Source organism: Acartia tonsa, chromosome 4 (assembly GCF_053477335.1).
Source record: "Acartia tonsa isolate MP-2025a chromosome 4, ASM5347733v1, whole genome shotgun sequence".
Classification (NCBI taxonomy): domain Eukaryota; kingdom Metazoa; phylum Arthropoda; class Copepoda; order Calanoida; family Acartiidae; genus Acartia; species Acartia tonsa.
Window position 1 is genome coordinate 13,302,755 of NC_137263.1, and position 25,141 is coordinate 13,327,895.

Here is a 25,141-nt window from a genome sequence, read left to right on the forward strand (position 1 = left end):
TTTACATTTTCCTTTTTCCCTTAACAAACTACGGACGAACTTGTTAGAGAGGTGAATTAGTATCTTTCAAAACCAAGGCTTTATAATAGGATGGTAGATCCGCCGCTAGGCCTCCGGCTAGTTTTTTTTATTCAAGGAAATGCTTTTTATAAACATTTAGCGTTAGACAAAGAAGTAATAAAACAATTAAGCATTTAAAGTTTTTATTAGTGACTATAAAATGATATTGTATTTCTTGTTAGAATTGCTTATTAACACTTAGTTTTGCAATGTGTGTTCTATACAGAGTAGATTTCATTTTATTTTAGCAATATTTTTAAATGAAAAAAATAGCTCTTAATTAAGATAACATAACAATAAATCTAAAAAATCTATCAACCTTTTCAGAAAGTCGTGTATATAATTCATTTAATAGTTTGTTTTAAGCAATAGTTTTCTACTGGATCCTTCATTCTCTTGTAATAGCAGCAGTTTTAAAGGTACAAAAGTGGTGTAGAACCTGTATCGAACTAAAAACGTTTTACATTTTTCGTCAAAGACTCGTTTTCATGAACAGTGAAACTAATATAAAATTGTACCTGTCAGTCGCATGTATGCCACGGAAGACGGTCAGGCCAACTGGAGTATTTTCTTCTATCGTCACATTGTAACCTAAATAAAAATGAACAATATATTTTGTGAGCTTTTTGACTGTAATGCTTCAAAAAATGGTCAAAACATGATTCCAACAATAAGTTGGTTCAAACTAACAGTACAGTGTCCAAATTTTATTTGAAAAATTCAATCTAATGAAGGGGTAATTATGTTTATTATTTGTGAATGATCATAAATTTGTCAATAATTGTCTAGTCCTTTAAGATCCTTGGGATTTTAGAGGACCCTTCAATTTTAGTTTCTCTATTTTTACTACAATGGAATAGTAAAAATGGCTTCGAACCGGTTCTAACCAAGCGGATATTTATCGGTTTCGTAGCCATACTGGAAATATTTTAGAATTTCTAAGAGTGAGATAAAGCCTTGATAATGAAAAAATTTCCATTTGATTACGCGTTTGATATTCTTTTTATCACATTTATACTTAATAGAGTTCATTATAGTGTTAAAACAAAACAGTAAATAAAAGATTCTATTCCAATAAAAATACTAAACTATCAAACTTATTGTTAAAGATATTGCGGGGAGCAATAACTTTAGGAAAAGCTAGCACTTAAGAATCTTGTTCAGTGAATATTAGAAAATGTTAATAACCAGTATTAATTATAACAGTAAAAATAAAAAGTATACCTTAAACAAAAATAATTTTTCATTTACCTAAACGATTTCCCTAAAATTGGCAAAATTATAAAGGAAGAAAATTTGGCGAATTTTTGCTCTTTTTAAAGGCTTGCTGTTTGCTGCGAAATTCAGTCTATGTATTGCAAAGTTATGAGACATATCCTGATAAAAACTGGTGATAATGTTTTTGCGCTTAATATATATGTTCCATTAGTGTCGGATTATACCAACAAATTACGTTGTTGCAAATCATAATTTTCTTCATATTTTCAGAGGTTTCTGGAACTTTTTGGTTCGTTACCTCTTTTATAGATGTGATGACTACGACTATCAGGTTTACTTAAATATTAACTTGCATTCTAACACATATGATAACATGGTTCATTGAAGCCTTCATCGATAAGGCATAACCTTTTGACAGCTCAACATATTTTGCTAAAGTTCTTAAACTTGCATGGCAATGAGATGCGTTTGTTTTTAGATCAAAAACAGGGGGGGGGGGGCACAATGACGGTTTAAATAACTTATAAGTAAGTGGACAAATTGTCTCAAAAATCAGCTATGTGACGTCATGAAAATTATGGAGATAAGAGGAGAAGTGGGAAAGAAAACCCCTAAAAAGAGATGGATAATCACTCATTTCTATGACGTCACATGGCTATATTTTGAGACACCTTGTTCAGTTACAACTTACAATTCTTCTTACAGACAAACCAAACCAAACCAAATAGGGATAATTATTTATCATCAAATATCCAATCCCTGAATCACCGGTTATGTTACTTCTCAGAAATGCTTTTACATTACTTTTTAAGCCCTTTGTTTTTGCTGAGCAAGGCCCACACTCGGCATGCGGAGTAGGAAGAAGGAAAATTATGGTTTTGTTCCACTTGGAAATCATACACAATCAATTATACAAAACTAGACTGCCAGAATTAAACTCAGGGGACAGACAGACTGATCATCATTATTATACCTTTTAGTTTCATAAGCTGAACATTTTGTACTTTTTATTTATAAAAATGTACTCGCCACTAGCCTCTCGGAGGTTTGTTTTTGTTTTATAAAATAGCATAAAACTACAGTATGGCCAGAATGTAAATGTTTTTTTTTTAAAGCAGAATCTAATCAAGGTTATGTTTACAGAGATCTTAAGATTCAAAAGGACAGATAAACAGAGATCCTACTACTTTTTAGATTTGATACTTTTTCAGTTGTTCTTTAAGGCCTAATTTGTAATTTATCAATACCTTTCTAAATATACATTTATTAAATGCAAATAATTATAATCACAAAAGAATTTTTTAGAAACTAGAAATGTATTCAAATTCTATAGATCAGGGGCGTCCAAGCTTTTTACTTTGGGGGGGGTAAAAATTTTTTAGGGAGGGGGTAATTCGTGTTTGGGGGGGTAAAATGGCGTGCGTAGCGCGCCGCAAATTTTTTTTACCCCCTAAAAAATTTTTACCCCGGGGGTAAAATTTGCTTGGGGGGGGGGGGGGGGTAATTACCCCCCTTGAAATCTGTTGGCAGGGGTAAATTTAGTTTACCCCCCCCCCAAAATTTACCTCCGGGGTAATTTAAATTTTATTAAATATATAGTATTAAAAATGCGCGCGGAGCGCGCAAAATTTTTTTTTATTAGAGATTTTTTTATTTTGGGGGGGTATTTAACCCCCCAAAATTGTTTGGGGGGGTAAATACCCCCTCCTAAATGGTTGGGGGTGCCTACGGCACCCCCAGAGTAGGGGTAAATTTTGAATGGGGGGGGGGAGGGTAAAATGAAAAAAATTTTGGGCGTGCCTACGGCACCCCCTAAATCGTTTGGGGGGGGTAATCGCCCCATTACCCCCCCCCCCCTTTGGACGCCTATGCTATAGATAGTATTTTTTTGATTGAATATATGTATTGCCTAAAAAAATGTGTATCTCTATAACCAGAGCAGTTTAAAGCCCTTTTCTTTGTCTGTTTGAAGCTTAAGGTTATTCCCATATCACTTCTTTGGGCCTTTACTGGAGGGTTGGAAATCCCCTGAGGAAAAATCACTCTATTTTGTCTGTCATTAGCCAATAGTCAATAATATTTTAAGCTATTTTGATTCTTGATATTCAATAACTAATCTAAGTCAGGCTAAAATAATTATGATACAAGTGTGAATACCTTTGTGTAAATATTTTTTGATTTATCAAAATTAAGCAAAATCTATAAGAGCTAAAATTGCCATGCACTGTTATTGTTTGTTTTACTTCTTAGTTGTTTTGACTATTTAGCATAAAAGAGGTAGCAATTGACTTAATATTGACATAGCATTTTTTTCTGCCAATATTTTTTTAAGAAAAGGATCGTGGAAGTTTTTGTTGTTCTGTTTGTTACATCATTGATATGTGTAAATTTGTATGAAGTATGAGAGTTAACAGTGCTACAAGGAAACAGAGTCTTCAGTAATCAGGAATAAACCAGGAATCTTAAGGGAAAAGACAATGAATAATATATTAATGTACATCCTGAATTATAATAAACCAAAGTATCACTTCTGTAGATCAAAATTATTGGTGCAAAAGTTTGAAAACTGGTGAATTTAAACCAACCAATCGAAATTTAATAAGAGTTCCTTAAGTTTTAAGCCAACGAATGAGGAAATGTTAATATAAAACTTTGACACATTACAATCTTTCCCGATTTTGTATTACTTTTGCGGAACATGATTCCAGTTACGTCATATTTTTCTTTCCCGAAAAAGGGAAGGGGGGAAGAAAATCTCTTCAAAAGAGATGGGGAAAACCCCCTTTTCTCCCATCTCTTTTTTCTTCCCCCCTTCCCTTTTTTTCTTTCCCCCTTCCCTTTTTCGGGAAAGAAAAATATGACGTAACTCGAATCATGTTCCGCAAAAGTAATACAAAATCGGGAAAGATTGTAATGTGTCTAAAACTTTGGGTAGCAGCAGTATTTTTTACAATTAGATCTTCATTTAGACAAAATTAATTGTTTTTGCCTCTCTCTTGTGAATTATGTATCTCTTTATTCTATAAATTAGCTGTTTACTTGATTGTTAATACTTACGATTTAAATTTATGCTAAATATCTTCAGATATTTTCATTTTTTATCAATTGTTCTGTTCAATTTAAAGCTAAATTATTTTTTAATCCAAAATTTTCCCATCGTTCGACGCTTTAAAGATTTGGTTAAAGAATCAAATTTTGATTAAACAATGTAATTATTTGTTTTGGTAATTATTTATTAAATATTATTATAACTGTTTTATGTGTATTTCAATTTTCTTCAAATATCATTATTGAATTTTCAGTATTTAAACTCATCCGTTATACAAAACATGTAAACTTTTAGGTAAATGGCTAATAAAAATTGCATCAAATTTTGTAAGAATAGCCTTTTAAAAAATCTGTGTTAATTTATTATAGCAGTTTTAAAGATTTTTAGCAATTGAACAAAGGGGGATAGTCCCTTTCGTGGCAACGATCCTTAAAAGGCGATTGGCCGTACTTGTAAAATGGCTTTTGATAGGTTAGGTCAGGTTATGTTGGGTTAGGTGATTGCCCCACAGGATTAGGCGACTGGCCCCGCATGGTTAGAGCCCCCCACAGGGGCTAGAAATAGGAGAAAAGCTACTGTGAAAAAAAAAGAATCGCCCCTTAAGGAGCGTTGCCACGAAAGGGACTATACCCGAACAAAGAAATTTAAAATTTGTATCACTAAAACTTTAAATTGTTTAAAATATATCATAATTTAAAAAAAAAATTTTGTTGGGAGGGGGTTAGATACACCGCTCGTAATAGAAAGAAATAGTAGCTGAAAAGGTACTTGAAATAAAGATGAAAGTTCTTGATAAAGATAATACAATGATAATATTATAATGTTCATAGTACCCACCTTTTTTTTGAATTACCACAAACAATTAAGTCGCCATGAATAAGAAAAGCTTGTCATTCGCACCAATTTTTAGTAGCGCAGCTTAAATGTTTTTGGTCTGTTCGTCATAGTTATTAATGTGTGATTGACTACTTAAATTACTTAAACTCTAAAGAAAACTTTTTAAGAGTAAGTTTTAAAAATTTGAAACCAATTCTATAATGATAGACGTAAACAAATATCTTTCCTCGAGGAAAGGAAAAGGAAGATTCTTCTTTATATTTTTGAAATTTTAAGCCTTTGCTTAAATGTTGTAATCGTTCTTGTTGAAGCATTGACTTATTAAGAAACCATGTTGCAACTCTCAATTATAAAAAACGCAGCTTTCTATAATTACGGTAGGTCCGTCCATCCGTAAAAATGTAACTATGCAGCTTATACCAATAACGAAATTAATTCGGGGAAAAATCACAAAACCTATACATGTTTTTCAGCTGTCGTTGGGGGGCAACACATCGTAAAATTGACGACCTCTCCATTTGCCCCCCAAATATTATTTTATATTTATTTTGCTTGTTGGTTATACCTATTCCTGGTAACTATGTACTTAAACAGCATCCTGTATTTAAGCAATATTTCTTATTAAGTTCTTACACTCTACAAGTGTTTATGTATGTATGTCCCACTGTTTGATTTTATAGCAACGCTTTTATGGATGTTGTCATCCTTGTTATTCTCTAAATGGATTGCAGATGTGTCATACACAAAAATTGGTTGTCGCCATTATAAGCGAATTCAACCAGGCATGCAAGGATTGGTCAATAATAGATGAATAAATATTATTTTAATAAATAAGTATGTTCTACATGTGATCTTAACCTTATGAAGCTTTAATTGGTCGAAAGGGGTATTAATTAATCATCCATTAACATATCCCTATAATCTTTGTGAAGTCAAAGCTTCATTTTAAAGGAAGGTTAAGGTTATTACAAAAACTAAGGTTAGAATTTAAATTTACAATTTTAATACTATTTTTGTAAAATATCGATTATTAATAAGTTATGAATGTATTTTAACTTATAGAAATATTTAAAATATTTATACAAAATTCAAATGATTAAAATTGCTAAATCTTTTTATGTGTGTGTGTGTGTGTGTGTGTGTGTGTGTGTTTGTATGATTGTTGAGTATGTGCGAACAAAAAGTGTATATGAACAAAAAATGTATGAAGTATTGATGAACAATTACAACTTCCAATCATAAGACATAATATTAATAACAGAATATCCTAGATAGCATCACACACACAAATATAAACCCTATGTACCTCAAATCATAAGACATAATATTAATACCAGAATATCCTAGATAGCATCACACACACAAATATAAACCCTATGTACCTCAAATCATAAGACATAATATTAATAACAGAATATCCTAGATAGCATCACACACACAAATATAAACCCTATGTACCTCAAATCATAAGACATAACATTAATAACAGAATATCCTAGATAGCATCAAACACACAAATATAAACCCTATGTACCTCCAATTATAAGACATAATATTAATAACAGAATATCCTAGATAGCATCACACACACAAATATAAACCCTATGTACCTCCAATCATAAGACATAATATTAATAACAGAATATCCTAGATAGCATCACACAGAAATATAAACCCTATGTACCTCCAATCATAAGACTTAATATTAATAATAGAATATCCTAGATAGCATCACACAGAAATATAAACCCTATGTACCTCCAATCATAAGACATAATATTAATAACAGAATATACTAGATAGCATCACACACAAATATAAACCCTATGTACCTCCAATCATAAGATATAATATTAATACCAGAATATCCTAGATAGCATCAAACACACACAAATATAAACCCTATACCTCCAATCATGAGACATAATATTAATACCAGAATATCCTAGATAGCATCACACACACAAATATAAACCCTATGTACCTCAATCATAAGATATAATATTAATAATAGAATATCCTAGATAGCATCACACACACAAATATAAACCCTATGTACCTCTAATCATAAGACATAATATTAATAACAGAATATCCTAGATAGCATCACACACACAAATATTAACTCTATGTACCTACAATCATAAGACATAATATTAATAACAGAATATACTAGATAGCATCACACACACAAATATAAACCCTATGTACCTCTAATCATAAGACATAATATTAATAACAGAATATACTAGATAGCATCACACACACAAATATAAACTCTATGTACCTCCAATCATAAGACATAATATTAATAATAGAATATACTAGATAGCATCACACACACAAATATAAACCCTATGTACCTCCAATCATAAGACTTAATATTAATAATAGATAGCATCACACACACAAATATAAAACCTATTGAAATTTTCTAAAATTTACCCAGGAATCTTTAGGGATAAGACAATGGACGATAAATTTGTGGTAAACCTACAATAAGGATAAAAAATTTCCTTTTTTTTGTAAAGAGCAAATGTTTTGACACTGATAGTTTTAACCCAATCAATATTTAATAAAAGCCCATACAATTTTAAGCTAACAAATAAAGGAACGTGTTCATAAAATTTTTGGTACTAATATAATTTACAGACCAATGTCCCCCTACCTTCCTATATTAACCACTTTACTATCATTCTAAACATGTTGAACAGTATAATAAATAATCTTTGTAATATACACCTATAGTATACTGTTCAAATGAGAAGAACAAAAAAACAGCATGGCTATATCCATAAAAGCGTATCCGATTGTAAAAAATCTTATCATTATAAGAGTCCATTTGCCTGATAGTTACGTAGTTAACACAAGGGAAACATTTTATCACCAATAGAACATATACCAACACTTAAACTTATCATCATTATGACTTATTTCTAAGAGCACAAAAGCTTAGACATACAGAAATGTACAATAATCATACGTAGAGATACAACGCGTCCAAAAACAATCCGCCATTTTAAATTGTTCCTGAAGACATGTATATAATCGATTACTAAACATTGAAACTCTTAGTATAGTGATTGAAAGATGTGAATTCACTTCCGCTTACTGTTACATAAGCATCTTGTTTATTTTTGCAAAAGCACAAGATATTAAATAAGACAACAATCACTGAGGTTCGCAAAAAAATTAAAGGGGATAATTTTGCCTCACTAAAATTTTAGTGAGGCAAACTGTTTTTATTGAGGCAAAAGTTCTTTTTAAGAATTTAACTCATGAATATTTATTGATAGGATTAAAGCAAAGCATAGGGGCAAGATTGTGTTGCTGTATTAATATGAGCTTTTGGAAAGGTGAAAAATGTGCGTTAGTGACTGCACACCTGATGAAATATTTGTGGTGGGTAAAAACTTTAGAATAAAAAGTTCTGTAAAACAAACCAAGCTTTAGAGTTGCTAAAAGATGTTTATTTTTAACAAACACTTTGGAATTGTAGGATAAAATTAAAAATAATAGCGAAACTTTCAGGGATCTGTTACAATCTAGCCTTTTTCTCCAGGTATCTTAAGGTATAAGATGATGAATGATAGATTGGTGTACATCCCCGATGATGATAAATAAAATTATCCCTTCTGTAGATTTATTTTATTTGTTAAAAAGCATGATAACTGCTAGTTTGAACTAACCAATCAAGATTCAATAAAAATACCTAATTTAAGTGAATGAGAGAATGTGTTTATAAAACTTTGGGTTCTTTTCAATATCTAGTTGAGTCAGTGACAAACTTATTAAGCACTTGCAGTTTTAAAAATTGTGTGGAAAAGCCTTAAAAAAACTGAGGATCTCATTACAGATTGTATCTGTGAACCTGCTTATCTTAATGTGGGATAATTATCATTATATCCTCATTCAAAAACAAAACTTAAGAGTGCTTCTACCAAACAGCTGAGAACCCAAGGTTTTTAGATTAACAAATGTTTGAAATTTTGGCGAATCTCAGCAAGCAGAGTGACGAAAATAATAAGACGAAGCCGCCAGTCCATATTTTTAAGATCTCTTTTGGAAGCTAAAAATGATCTGATTGAATTGTGTTTTCAATGATAATCTTTATAATGGTAATGAATTAGGTTTAACTTTTTCTTTTCAGTTCAAACATTTCCCCAGAATTAATTAACTATATTGTATACACGTAAAATTTAAGAATTTAAAAAGAACCCAAGAATATTTGAGCTAACATATGAGTGTGTGTGTATGTGTGTGTGTGTGTGTGTGTTTGTGTGTGTGTGTGTGTGTGTGTGTGTGTGTGTGTGTGTGAGAGAATGTATGTTTGTGTGTGTGTATGTCTGTAAAGGTGTATTCTTTTATGTATATGAGTATGTGGTTATAGGGATGCTTCTTATTGTATTTCAGTGTATGATATATACAAGTACACAAAAAAAGACCCATGAAATTTGCTCTGTGGAAAAGTGAAAACCAAACCAAATGGAATGCAAGGAATAAAAAAACAATGAAATAAAAAGTCTAATAAAAGGTATTTTGACTAACATTCGCCTGTCCAAAAAATAAAGTGCATAACAGATTATAATAATTGAAGTTTTATGTTCTAAAAGAACACGAAGTAACCCTTTTAGATCCAATCTCCAGGGTAAAAAGCTTTGAAGGATGCAAAATAAATGATTATTGGACTTCGAGGATTATCCTCTTTATATTCTTTCATAATGATCTGGTTTCTGTACTCAAATATTGCTAAATTCAGTGGGTCCACGCACATACACATTACATGGGTATAAGTATAGGTTTTAGTACCTTTTATGTGTTTGTTTATGGGTGTAATACAAGATCAGAGAGACTTTTTGTGTAATTTGATCAACATAAACAATATGAGGTGGGATACTTTAGGATGGCCAAAAGGGGGAGAGGGGTTTAAGATGAGTATTTCTTTACAAAGTTCATTATTTTTATGTGTGTAATTTTGCGTGTGTTTGTATTTGTTATTGGACATTTGGTGTTTATCAGTTTTGTTTATAATCAGTATCTGTCTAAAGCATCTTTTAGTTTTAAAAATTTTAAAACTTAGAGGTTAGATTATATAAAACAGTGAAGAAATATTTGAGTCAAAAACTATTCTTTAAGAGAACACCCTGTGTTTGTTAATAGGTATCTTATAAATTGATTAAACCCTGTATGTTTGGTAAATATGATTAAAAATTGAGCAATATATATTTAGAGCAATTAGTTTTTAAGTGACCACTCTGTATTTGTTTATATATATAGTGGACACTCTGTGAAGCTTTTTATAATGGACTATTCTAATATAACGCCATTCGGGATTTTCGTATAAAAGTTTTTAAATTAATCCCCTTTTTTATAGGCACTATAAAGAGCTTTACACTCGGTATTATTCTCCGAATAATGAAACTAAACTTTCATTGTTTGAAAACATAAATTAAAACATTTTATATTAAATTTCAAGTATTCACCCTGTATTTATATGTTTAGAGGAGCAATTAAGGTGAAGTGTGGAGAAATATTTGGACCACATTTATTATTCTTCAAGCTGTAAAGCTGCAACTTTTAGTCCTACAAAATATCAATATCATATTTTTGTATTTTTTTGCATTTCAAGTTTCACAAAAGAAAAAGTATAATTAAACTGAAAGTTAAATTACTGAAAGCACAGCAAAGGGTGATTATATCTATCAGTATTTGGACTTTTATAAAGCATTTATTTTTACAAATCAGATTTATTAATTCTATAGGATTAGGATATCTTCAATAGTATTAGGTATAAACAGTCTGGTTGGAATAATTTGAAAAGAAGCAAAAATTATTAAAAGTTTTTTTTTGTATCACTGTCTTTGCACATATTTACGGTAACATCTTAATTTTGTTGAAGAAAGACATAAAGAGAGAGAGAGAGAAAGAGGGAGAAAAAAGAGGGAGAGCTAGCAACACACAGAAGAATAATAATATGCATACAAAAATAGATGTATAACAACATAGAGTAATGTTAAAGAGAAGTAAATAGTAAGTCTGATAATTATGACTTTATTCCTATTATCTTATCATTAGAATTTAATTCGTAGTTGTACTTTAAAGAAAAGTATATTTTTGACTTTGCTTTTTATTGAAGATTCATGAGAAATTCAAATCCGATAGTTTGATGATATTTATTTACATCACATCGTATTATAAACAGTTTTTCTAAATCTGTACAATTTTAAGATTAAAACCATATTTTAATCCTTGACATTCTGAAGGCACGTGCTAAAAATGGTTTTAATATTATGATTGTACATTTTTATATTCATAGAAAACTGGATATAATACAATGCGTTAAATAATTTTTCAGTATTATCTACAGGATATTAATCGGTTTCAAAACGATACTGGAAAAACATTTTATTGTTGTTGTTATTTCAAAACTTTTAGTCGACTCTTAGAGTAATTACTCTATGACTGTAGGACACTCTTCACCACAAGATTCAGTTTTACATTACTTTTATGACATACTGCAAAAAAACTGGAAGAATCCCACTTTTCGACTTATTAGTATACCACATGTAACCACCCCCTAACCCATTCATCGTTTTCAAAAAATAACCTGTAAACAAAACCTCTTGGGGTCTCAAAAGTAACACATAGAAATACGTTTTTCTCCAGAAATGAAAAATAAAGTATTTGAAATTTTAAAATTTCAATATTTGTGCGAAGTTACAGGCAAACCAAGTGACAGGAAAATGATATTCAGATATTTTAATTAATTGGAATTGAGTATAAAATGTATACATTCTTGGGATTAAGGAATAAAGCTAAATTAAAAATATACATATAACAAAATTGAAATAAATTTAAATTACCGAATAACTGTCCCAGAACCTAGGGTAAACCCTAAATAGATGTAAACACTCAAAAAAAACTTGATGGCGTAATTTGAATCGACCCTGGTCGTATAAAAAGCCACATAGAGGTAAATATTTGAGATGGGTAAGCTATAAAATTTATGGTAGAAAAATTATATCTGAATCTTAAAAAAAACATGTAATTCTTTACCCTATATTCTTAAAGTGCAGGTATCATGGAATATAGTTTGAAATTCAAATATCAGTATTCTGTTATCTTGAATGTAGTCGTATCCATTTCTGTGGACATTGGACTGTAAATTACGCTTGTGCCCAAAGTTTATAACCAATTTAATTTATTCACTGACTCAAAAAAAACTTTGGGTACTTTTATTTAATTTTGATTAGTTGGTTCAAAACTACTAGTGTCTAAACTGAATTTTAATCTACAGAAGAGATTATTTTGTTTTCACATTTCCACTATTTCTGAAAATCACTGTATCAAACCTTGTTGAAAATTTGAATCCTACCTTCAGATTGAAAAACTGGAGCATTATCATTGATATCTTGTACGTAAACTGTGACAGGTAGATACGTCGTTTCATCATTACGTCCACGACAAGCCAGCCGAAACCTTAACATTTACACGTTCTTGTTATAACATTTTTTGAAAGATTTGAAAAGAAAGCTTTTCTACAAGCATAGTCTGAGCGGAAAAGTATATCTATTGTATCAAGCAGACAAACAGAGGGAGATATCCTAAGTTATTTTTAACATATTTTGATTGGTAATGTTTAATATTTTTAGAGTATCTTCGCAACCCAAAAAATTGTTATTTGTCGCATTGTATTATAAACAGGTTTCTACTGATTGCACATTTTTTATTGTTAGAAAACTGGATGTAATTCGATGCTACATGTCAATTTTCAGTGCTGGTGAGAGCCGGTTCTAATGCACCGGATATCAATCGGTTTCAAAGCGATACTGGAAAAATCTTACCTAATGTCCGAAGTTGGTGTGCTCTGATCTGTGAGGTCCTGCAGAGATCTGGCCAGAATTATTCCAACGTGGCGTCGATCAATCTCGCGAAACGTGAAGTATCCGTCGGTTCGAGACTGAAAATAATAATAAAATTATACAAAAAAAACTGTGATGCACTTGCACTCATTGCAATAAAAAAAGTAATTTCGGACAAACGAAAATATTCCTCTAAATTATACATTTACTAACAAAAAGGTTTTTCTCTTCAATCAACATTGATACAGCTCTACAAAGATTGTTGGCGTATTTACTGAAAGTGCTTATTGATCTCCTTAGTACTTCTTAGGTTAGCTTGGGCTAGGTAAGGCTATATTGAATACTGGGAAGCTCTGCAGAATAAGGCTCCCTTTTTTATCAGAATATTTTAGAGAAGTCCTATAATTTTTGCATTGTGGATTTATTTTTTTCTAATCTGTATTGTGCATAAATATGATTAAGTTGTATATTTTTCTTACACTTTGGTAAGCCAAATAGATTCAATTTTTTTCACGCAACATAATGTGTTCAATAGTGAATAAGTTCCCTAACTCTAGGTAAACTTTTAATTTTTAGTAGCACAGCTACTCTACAACTAGAGAATGTCCGAGTATAAAAGACAGTTGAGAAGTCTCTGTGTAGTCTTGACTTAATATGCATAATTTGGACAAGTAAGCATAACGCTTTTAACAAGCTGTAAGCATATATCTTATATTAGTCAATTTTTGTTTTTTTGAATCTAGTATGTAGTTGGTTTATTGTTTTATTTTCAAATTTCTCTCATAGCGTATATTTAAAAAGGTAATTTCTTTTTCTTTTTCAATATAAAATACCAATTTGAAAGATAATGATATAACCATAAATATAAGTAGAAAGTTTGTTCGATACTATCCAATATCAATAATTTGTTTCTTTATAGCTCATACCAAACAGATATGCGCAGTCAAAAATTAAATTGCCAATTTCGAGACAATGGGATATTCAGCTTTTTTCTTTCTTCACTTGACCTTCTTAACAAATAGGGTCAGTCTGCCGCTATTTTATTTAAAGATATTGAACTCAGAGGAGAACTATTTTTACTTCAATATTTCCGCAAATAAAAAAAACATTTTCGTTTTGTAATGAGCAGGAATAAGGTATAGCAAACAATCAAAATAAATCTAAAATAATATTTGGGAGGCAGTTTTGCCCCCCAGCGACAGCTGAAAATCACATATAAGTTCGGCAACGGAGTGTGAATTGGCTTAGTTATAAGTGCCTGTTTTAGCGGCTGCGGCTGCCCAACCCTTTTTATAAATACATATTACACAGACTATTGGATGATGAGCATAATAAGGCGAAAATAATGAGAGGGTTGAACCTTACTCAACAGCCCCACAGCTCCCCCCCCCCTAAGAATCCGCCCCTTTCTACCATATAAGTCTAGGAATATTTGGACTCTAGGGGAGAGGCTATTAGCATATTAGACAAAGATAGAGTGTAAGAGAAAAGAGAGAGAGGGAAAAGAGGGAAAAGAAGGATAAGTAAGGGGGAAAATATGCCTATTTGGTCATGCACATTATGCGTAAATTGGTATCAACTTTTCAACTTAAATGAATGAACTTATAATACTTAATATCAAGGAGATTGGAGAAGAAAGATAAAAATGTCTGTTAGAATAAAAAAGACACGAGCAAAACAGATAATAAAAGTATAATTGTATAATAGAAACAGGTCTTAAGTATGGCTTCGAAACCAATTAATATATGCTGAATTAAAACCGGTTTTCAGCCATACTTAAAAATCATGTATAACATCGAATTGCAGACAATATTCCACGAATATTGAATTAAAAATCATGAAATTAATATAAGTTTTGTTACCCCGGGACTTTGTCCCCAAGGGTCTAACAAATCCGGTGTTAATCTTAGATAATTATCTATAATACAAAGTAGAACGATGTTTGTCTGTCTGTCTGTTTGTCTGTTTGTTTGTAGCGAAGGATCTCGCTAACCGCTGAACCGATCGGGTTCTCCTTAACAGGGTAGATTCTCATGGTTCCCGGGAAGGTTTATAACTATTTTGGGGGAAGGTACCACCACCCTCCCAAGAGAAATGACAAAAAAATCGAAAATTTTTGTTAAATACGGGAGACTTCTACGTAAAATAAAGAAGTATCGTACTAAAGAATTATCGTAGCAAACAAAAACATTTAAAGTGCCACTAGATGCCTCTAGGGGCGTAGCCGATAGTATAATATAATGCGATAAACTATTCTATTGTAACTATACGCCATAAAAGAAATAAATAAAGGTTGCCTCATAGAAAGGTATTAAAGAAAATAAAAACACTAAAAAGCAGGAAAAATTGTAATAAAAACAATAAGAAAGAGAAGTTTAGAGAGCAGTCAGAAATATTATACTTTAAAACTATTATGAAGAAAGAGATTTAGGCCTAGCGTTATTATGGCATACATCTAGACATAATTATCAAGGTCCAACAAAACTAAATTATTATTCATTATTCAATAAGAGTTCAAGTGCATATATGGATAATGAAATGTTTCTCAATCATCAGCCCCACTACCCAACTTATCAGCCTACATGATTTATCCTCTCTATAACATATTCTTTCTCTAATCTATGGTTATGTATTAGGGGCGCCACGGAATTATGTAAGTTAGAGAACATAAACCAGACCACAAATGATTTAGAACCTAGTAATAGTGTCTAACTTTTTATCTTTGTGACGTAAAAAAATCCATCTCTTTTTTAGGGGTTTCCTTTTCCACCTCCCCTCTCATCCTTCGATTTTTGTTACGTCACAAAGATAAAAAGTTAGACACTATTACTAGATTCATGATTTACTCTAAAAAGTTAGAGTTTGTAATATTGCACTAAATCTTTAGTCAAGTATAAGGCTTTTTTTTATGCATTGTGTCTGCTTAAAGTCTTTTAGCTATCCTTCCAGAAGGTGCTTCGAAGAATTATTGTATAATCTTGTCTCTTATATAAAGGATCTGGTTTCTTTATTCAACATGGCTGAATTCGTGGATCCCCTGAGTATGTGTGTTGAAAGTTTAAATTAGAGCTAAGGAAAATTAACATATTCATATTCAACCTTGAATAAGAAATTGGTCAGGGGGCCGTTCATATAAATTTTTACTTTGGGAACACTGTCCTATAATTCTACCCTACTTGTGCTAAAAGAAGAAAAGAATATTACTTGAATGTTTTCTTTTAAAGGGTTGACTCTCGAACAAAATATCTCTTAAAATATTAATTTAAAGCTGCAAAATAAAATAAAAACCTAGGAAGACGTGTATTTGAAATATGAAGAGGGTATTCAATTCAAGAATCTGAGCAAACACTTGACAACTAGCAAGTTCCAGAGTAAACACTACATTCTTCAAATTATATTTAAAGTAGCAACAATTTTATTTGTTTCTACATTACTGCAATTTTTCATTACACGTTCGATCGTCCGCCTGTTCTTTTAAAGTTTCTTTATTGAATAATGTATTATTTTTTTTCTTTCTTTAGTAGATGTTATGAGCATAATTTTCCAAGATAAAAACTTTGTTAACTTAAGTTATTTTGGTTGCCTTTGTTAAACGTCACATCTTTAACTGAAGTATTTTTATGATGACCATTGGAATTGTCAAAACTTGACTTTAAATTTGATTTAATCAAAACAAACTGTAAAAATATGTTTATAATGTTATTTTTATTGGTAAATAAACAAAGATAATTGATTTTGTTTTATCGATATATTTGTTTAATATTAAACACATTAGTTTAAAAATTTGAAGCTCATAAAAAGTTTATTGTTGTTGTTATAAAGGCAAACATTGATTTTATTATTCTTGAAATATTTAATTCTAAAGAAATATACATAAAGTTTGGCAGTCTTATAGATAAACATTTGAATAATATAATTCTTTAGGGCTTATTCTGAGTAATATTTAAAACTAGGGGGAAATTCTGAGATCCATGGATAAATAATAGGTCACTTTTGACAATAAAAAAAAAATTAAATTAAGCATTTTTCTATTTAACTCATAATCTATTTATGGCCAAACCTTATCAATGATGTTTATAAATGTCCCTTTTTCAGACAATTAAATTTAAATTACCAAAAAAAAACAGGCCTCGGAATCCGCGCGTCAGCCGCTTGTAAGCCTACGGGATATCAATTATTTACAATTTTAAAAATTATCTGGAAGCCTAAACCTGGCTTAAAAATGGCAATCCCTTTTTTTTCAAGATATTTGAGGCTTAGTCGCGGCTGATGCGCTGCTGCCAAGCCCTGAAAAAACAAATGCGTAATTTTAAGTTTGCCAAAATTGACAATGTGAAATAATTTAAACCCCTTTATGAAATTACAAGTAAGTTTAAACTTGTATTGAATGTAGCATGATTGGCTCATAATAATGTAATATAACTTTGGTTATTATTAAATAGCTTATGATTGACTATCAATTTGGTATGATGTCTTTTGATTAGCGGATAATTCCTGTATTATATTTGCATTAAACCATTCTAGTAATTGCTTTATATAAAACCACATAATATAAATTTAGCAAAATTTTTCCTTTCAATTGCAAAGTTTACAATTTGAATAAAATACATTTATGATGAAGCTAGTATGTTAACAATCTTATTCGATTTAGGTCATGTAATAATGACATGTTCTTTAATTAATTCTTTTTCTTATGTTAAAATATAGTCCTGATGCAATATGAGAGGATTCTATTATCATTATGTCTTTTGAAAAACATAACTTGGTAGAATCGGGTTTTTATTACTGAAGCTTTATTTTGAATTCAATGCCGACAAATATTTGAGAAAAATATCCGCCATGACCACTTTCAAACAATGGAAATAAATCATTAAAATACTCAATTAATATAATTTTCTGTAACTTTGTGGGAACGTCGGAATTAGTCCTTTGTTCCATATAAAATTGTAGATTTTCTGTCCTTGTCTCAAAGCCAAGGGGCATCCTATAGTTCTTACATTTATACAGCGACTAGTTCATACAAAACAAAAAAATTATCCTTTTATTCTTAGTTAAAATTGATAGAATGTCCGTATGTCTGTTAGGAAATATCTCGATAATAACTGCAACGCTCAAGTAGCCTTTTATAATATAAAATCTTCGTATGTGTCGTGTGGTTATTTTTTGCTATTGGAACAGATGTTTAGTTTATAGCCAAAATAAAAAACCCTTCAACCCCCCCCCCCCCTCCATATAAAAAATGACAATAGAGCGTTATATAACAAATGATACATTTGTAGATTGACTAAACCTAAAAAAAATGCTAGTTTGAATGAACGCACATAAAATGGATGCCCGCAGGGGAAAGTTCAAAGGGAAGACAGTAAGTTGGTCTCTAGGCGAATTATACTCAAATTAGCATTACTAATTTGTCCTAAAATAGTGGATAAAATAGCAGAAAGTCCTTCAAGAAATCATCATTTTAAATGCGGTAATTATTTTAAATCATGTCAGAGATAAATAAATTGTAGACTGTAATTTTCTTATTTACAAAATATTAAATATTTCCAATTTCATGTGTGTTGAAGTTTTTCTAAGAATTTTCACTTATCATTAATGTAACTAATGAAGTGTAGCTTTTTTATTATTTTTTTTAGGAAATTCTTGTATACTGTCATGTATACTATTAACATCAATTATATTTATTCAGGTGCGTGCACAGATATTTGAAAGGGGGGTTGATGTTATTTGTTGGGGTAGGGGGTAATTATTCTTCTATTTACAAAAACATATATTTGTCACAAAACTAAACTAAATATGCATATATAAATAAAACATTATTAAACTAATATCATTTTTGTTCATTTTTACAAATTGAATGATTGAACAGTTAGGCGGTTGAAAACATTACTATTATAAAGATTACTTTTTTTAATATAGAATTTAAAATGATCACAATTTTAATGGCTGCCCTGTGAAAGCAAAATAGATTAAAAGATTAATAATTTCTGTAAATGGGTTTTGAGAGCCAGTGATATTTTTATTAAAGAAAAGAAAAAATCTTTATTGGTTATTTCAAAATTATGCAAATTTCAGTGAAGATAAATAAATTCACCCTCCCAATTGTCGAATTGAATCAATCAGCTATCAATTCTTACACACGAATAAAATCAAGGTTAAATTTAACCCTCTGTGCTCCCCCCCCCTCAAAATTGTTCCAACATTTATATGAAATTTTTGCCTGATTGTGTTGCATATTATAATGTCTTAAACATATCATAGCATATATATATATAAATATATATCTGTGTTCTATAAGATCTCGATAACTAATCGAGGGGTATTACATACAGTTAAAAAAAAATAGTCTAAGAAAAATGACTACCACTAATAATAAAAGCATTGTGTTCTTTAAAATTTGAAGTTCAAAAATATTATCCAATAAAACTTATCTTACTTTATAAGTATTTTTCTAAATTTTGCAAAATGGTAATTTTTGTCAGTTTACTGTGACACTTTTGTTTGTAAGCCATCCATTCAATTTTACGTTCCGGTGGGCTCCAAATAATTTCCAATCTCATCACAAATTTACGTTTCTAGACCGGAAAAAGATTGGTTTCAATTCAGCAACACACGCTTATCAATGGTCATCTTAATTAAACATAGATTTAGGCAAAATGTCAATTTTAAATTCTTTCGTATAGACAGACATATGCTTCCTGTTTGATGTTTTAATAGTTATTTCTCGCATCGTATTATAAACGGCTTTCCGCGGATATAGAATGTACAATTATAAGATTAAAACCAGTTTTTTAGCTCCTAGGTGCCGTAGGCACGGGCTAAAAAAACTGGTTTTAATCTTATGATTGTACATTTTTATATTCGTAGAAAGCTGGATATAATACGATGCTAGACATAGTTTTTTCGTATGGATGAGAACCGGTTCCTATCCACCGGATTCGAATGAATACGAGAAAAAATATTCTAAAACATATAAAACATAGAATGAATATTACTAAAGGATTTCAAAATTTTATCTAAACTTTACAAAGATAAAAGGCATGGGCTATTTCGTTTAATTGTGCGTAATGAGTCAAGCAGGGCCAATGAAATTTTGTTAGCATTCTCATAACTAAGATAAATACTTTAGATGAAATTGCAATATCAAAAATGAGATAGCATTTTTTTTGAACTTTGAAAATAATTTTCAGGCTTTTACCATTCTCCAAAAAAGGAAAACGAAAGCATAGGTGACCAGTATATATGTATCACGTTACATTTTATTAAACAACTGCCAATATCCTATTATAGAAATTGTTTGTCCTTTAAAATCTCGCTAAGCACTGAACAACCAATTGAGTTCTTCATTGAAGGTTATTTTTTAAAATCCTGTGATTGTTTTAGTCTATTATACTTTAGATTCAAGACTAGTTATTGGTTTAATCTATTATTTATTCCCTCATAAAAGTAAGATACTAGATAAATAAAAACTTTAGATTTAACAATTTTTGTGAGGGCACCAATTTTTATGTTCGTGACAATTTTGTTGATGTTTAAGGCATTCATACTAGATTATTCGCATACACACACACACACACACACACACACACACACAACATTCATTCTAAATAACAAGGATTATACGTCCAGTAGGAGCGAAGCTTTTTGCTAAAAAGTTTAATTTACTTATTAATTAAGGACATTGTTGTTATCAATGTCCCAAATAGGGTATTTGGAAATTATTTTTGGGTGTTGTAAGAGGGCTATATATCCAATGAAAGTTAAAAGCTTAAAACCTGACCATACCAGGACTTACAGATTCCTTAAAAATCATTCAAAGAAATTTATAAAATATTTTGCATATTTACAATTTACACTTTATAAAAACCTTAAAGAACAAAAGGCTAAAAAGAACACTTTTTCTGTCTGTCTTATTGTTTATCCAACACGTATAGAATAGTTTACATAATCTTTATGCATAAAAATACATGTTGAAAGCCTATTGTAATCATCTCACATCCCAAGCCGACTAGACAGTAGTTTTCCACCACTATAGTCGACCTAAGTCGTTTTTTTTTCAACCAAAATAATTTAGCTGCACACAGAGAATGATTTACGATATATGTTTAACATATACATGCTTTAAGTTAAGACTAAATTACAGTATGCAAATTTTATAAATGTAATTATACAGTCTTATGTTGAAACAATAACAGCACAACGAGAGTTTCATCTTGTTAAATGTTTTAAAATAAGAAAATATGTTTAAGGAATAATAGGGATTATGTAGTGATAGAATACTATTTATTTTTTGACAAAAAAAGAATCAAATTTTGGAAATATTTCTTGGCGGCCATATTTTACAACTATGGTTGTACGTATAGACCCTTCTTATAGTTTTAACAACCCTCAACTAAAGGATGACGTATATAAAAAAGAGTTTAAAAGTTGAAAGTTGGATTTTCTATAAAACTTTAGTTGTAACATATCGGGGGTTTCCCTCAAAGTGCCTAGTCGAGCACATAACCACTCATCTTATTTTCTATACTTTTATCTCCTTTTACTCCTTTTCTCTCTCTTTTTATGTCTGTCTGTCAGTCTCTCTATCCCAAAGTATATACAAATACAAAGATCAGGAATTTAAATTAGTGTCAGAATTAAACAAGGATATTAATCAAGTTAAAGTGTCGCAGCTAATGTAAACAAATCATGTCCTAACTACACAGTTATATGTACTTACATTGTTATCATTGATTATTAATGAGTTAAAAAAAAGATAAAAAGTAAGAGGCCATTATTCTTAAATAGTAGACCTATACTCGTTCCTAACCCTTTGAGGGTACTAACCCTGCAGGTCCTTGTTTTGCCTTTCTTAGCATAACTAACTTTGACCTAACCTAAAACAGGAATTGTATTTTTTGAAAATATCTTTATATTCAGTATTTTAATGGTACATTTCTACTTAAAGTCTAACTTATTTTCTATTAAAATCAAACTATTAAAGCACAAAATATATTCTAGAGTAGCTCTACTGGAGATACACTAACAACAATCTCAAATATGTATTCAAATCTTTCTCATTTCCCCCATACTAGTAATTCTTCTTTCCCACCTATATTGTAGTTGTATAATACAATAGACGGTTTAAGTACTAAAGTAAGCATAACTGTTTTGTTAAATTTTAGTTAAAGTCACATATTCCAGGTTATATTTATTTCATTTGACTCTATATATACTTGAAAAAAAACCCACTTATAATTTGCCTTTATAATTTTATATAAAAACACAAATCTTTTATAAATCAGTTGAAAGTCTAGAAAAAAAGCAATTGCTAAATAAATTTTTAAGTTGGGTGTTAATAAAGATTTTACTCAATTTTGACTTTGGCCCATAAATAATAAATATGTCTAAATTGACTCTAATTATATCCCCATTAGCAAATTCTGGAGATACCTTATGCTAGTTGTCTGATAGTGTTTGCTTCACCCCTAAAGAATGTGTGTACTAAACACCTTGGAAAATTAGAAAAATTCCAAGGGTCCCTCACTAAACAGCATTTTTTCAAATATAAATTAAGTTTTGGATTAAGTTAATAGAGAAAATATATTTATATTTTAAAATCACTACTTTTTAAAGGGAAATCTTTGTGTAAAGTTGAAAGAGTTCTTTTATACTTAATAAGTTACTATATCAATATATGTTATACAAATTTACACAAAATAATGATTACTCCTGAATTTCAATTTCTCAGGGTTTAATTGTAATTAAAGCGTCGATTTGTTATATACTCTTTAAAGAAAATAAAAAAAAATATTGCTATAATTGTTGCAAAATTGCAATTATAGTTAACGTGAAAACACTTTTTTTCTCCCTACTCCATCCCCCCTGTCGGATATGGGATTTCCGGATCCACACATATCAGGACCGGCCGCCGGCCAAGGATCGAATCCGTATCAAAATAGTTATAAAAAATGTATTGAGAAAGAATCGTTGTGGATATTTAATTGGTAAACTTTTATTTTTTGCGCGATCAAGAAATTTTCATTTATATTTTACTTAATGGCTAAGTCGGTATATCCAGTGTATATGTTTTGTTACTCTATAATAAAAAGTAATGACTTTCTCACCTTTTGAACTATTTTTAGTAAAGTTATGAAAATATTGTACTCTGCGATGCCTATATGTGTTGTCACCCTTGTTTTTTTTTAAACATTGGTCTCTAAAACAATAGCTAAGTACAAATTATTAATTTAAAGCAATTAATATAAATTGATGTAGTTCCGTTCAATAGAGCTATTAGTTAATAATAATTAGATAATTTTCTTGGATTTTTTTGGTCGCTCAGACACTAAATAATTAGGGAACTGGTGTCTTCGTCCCTAGTCTAGGAGCTTTTTCCCCCTACAGGTTCTTGGGAGTTTTTTTAAATTTATATTTTTTTAGTTTTAGAGCCCATTCGGTTCAGCGTTTTCCAAGATCTTAACCTTCAGCCAGAAAGGAACAGACAGACATCGTTGTAGTTTGTAATATAAATACTTGTTTTTCGTAAAATCTTTAAATGTAAAAAATCTAACCTATTACTAAAGATAAAAAAGGTAAAAAGTTCCCAATGTACGAAAAAACGTACTAAATACATCAAATCGGTCCAATCAACAAAACACGGCAAAAATGCAAAAACCATTTTCAATGCAAATTTTGGGATTTCAATCAGTGTTCCCAGAAAACCACTAACATGATAATTTAGATCAATTACAGTTTATGTTCTATTTTCTAGTGTAGCGACTCTATATTCATCGGTGATATAGCTAACGTCTGACAAAGTATGTTAGCTAAAGTTATGTAAGGTAGGGAATTTCGATAATTCTTCAAATTTATTTCAATATATTATTCATATGCTTTGACTTATTGACAAAACTGGCTAAAAAAGTTTAAAAAAATTGGTAACTTGTAGTAAACACAAATACAATATTTTTTTTTATTTTCTTGGGTATTCTGCAAAAATTGTGTGACGGCTACGTGCGTAGCACAAAGAAGGGTGTGTTTTTGGGGGGTTGAGTGGAGGGTTTATAGGGGTAAATTATTAACCAACGTTTTTGAAATAAAACAAATATGTTTATCTAATATTTTATTGAAAAAATTAAAAGATGCTTTTGCAAGTATATTTTTGTCCGTAAATTGAAGCAACATAATGATAGAGATTTGATCATTAACATTGACATTTTAAAGAAAATTTATTAAACTATAATAAAAATTATTAACTATACATAAAAGGTAAAAAAAACACAAGAAATATAAACACAATGTACGTACTTATTTGCATGGACATAAATTCACGTAGGTGTTTTAACACTTTCGCATGAAAACACCAAAGTGTTTTAGATTATCATAATCACAAAAATCTGAAAATCTGATAATTACAGAACGTTCAAAGTTTAGTCTTCAATTAGATTAAAAGCTATGTTTTATTAATAGCCTTAAAGTATATGTGAGCTTTTAATATTTTGACATGGGTATTGAGTCAATTCTGAAACTTTGATATCTAAATCGTTTCTAAATAATATAAATTTGCACTGCTGATATTTAGGCGGAAAGCATTGTACACCGTTTATGTAACCGCTAACTCAAAAAAATGACTTTAAAACACGTAACATATGAAACAAGGAAAATCATATTTTATGTAACTTTTGATTCTTCAAAGTTAAACTGTATGCTTCGCCCCTAGGGAGGGAAGGTCGCGAAAATATTCCAAAACCACCCCAAAACATTTATAAAGCTTATACCTAAAACTTTCTAAGATGGAACAGAATTTAGATATTTTAAATTTTAATTCTAACTTTAATAAAAGATATACTGTAGCAATAGAATCATTAGAATGCAATCATGTCGATAATATGTCAGCCATAGCAACCTTGTTTAATTTAGTGATTTGATATCGTCAATAAAATTTTAATAGAAAGACTGCATCTCGATAGCAGTTCTATATAGTAAACTCCAACAATCGAATTAAAACTTACAGCTAGTAGTTGATTCATAAAACCTGGCATTTTCCAATCTATTGTTGATTTACCCTGTGTAAGAATGACAGAAAATGTATGTGCAATATACCTGGATATTAATTAAATTATCGTCAATTGCT

General features: G+C 30.2%; 1 protein-coding gene across 1 annotated transcript in view; it reads right to left on the minus strand.

Moving 5' to 3' along the window:
* The window catches only part of Cad89D (cadherin 89D), a 153,213-nt gene that overhangs the window by 87,677 nt on the left and 40,395 nt on the right, over positions 1-25,141 (minus strand). Inside the window, exons 4-6 of the mRNA XM_080156463.1 lie at positions 13,009-13,124; positions 12,540-12,643; positions 579-651 (exon numbers count right to left, since the gene is read on the minus strand). Coding sequence (XP_080012589.1) covers positions 579-651; positions 12,540-12,643; positions 13,009-13,124 — 293 coding nt within the window. The remainder of the gene's footprint in view (positions 1-578; positions 652-12,539; positions 12,644-13,008; positions 13,125-25,141) is intronic.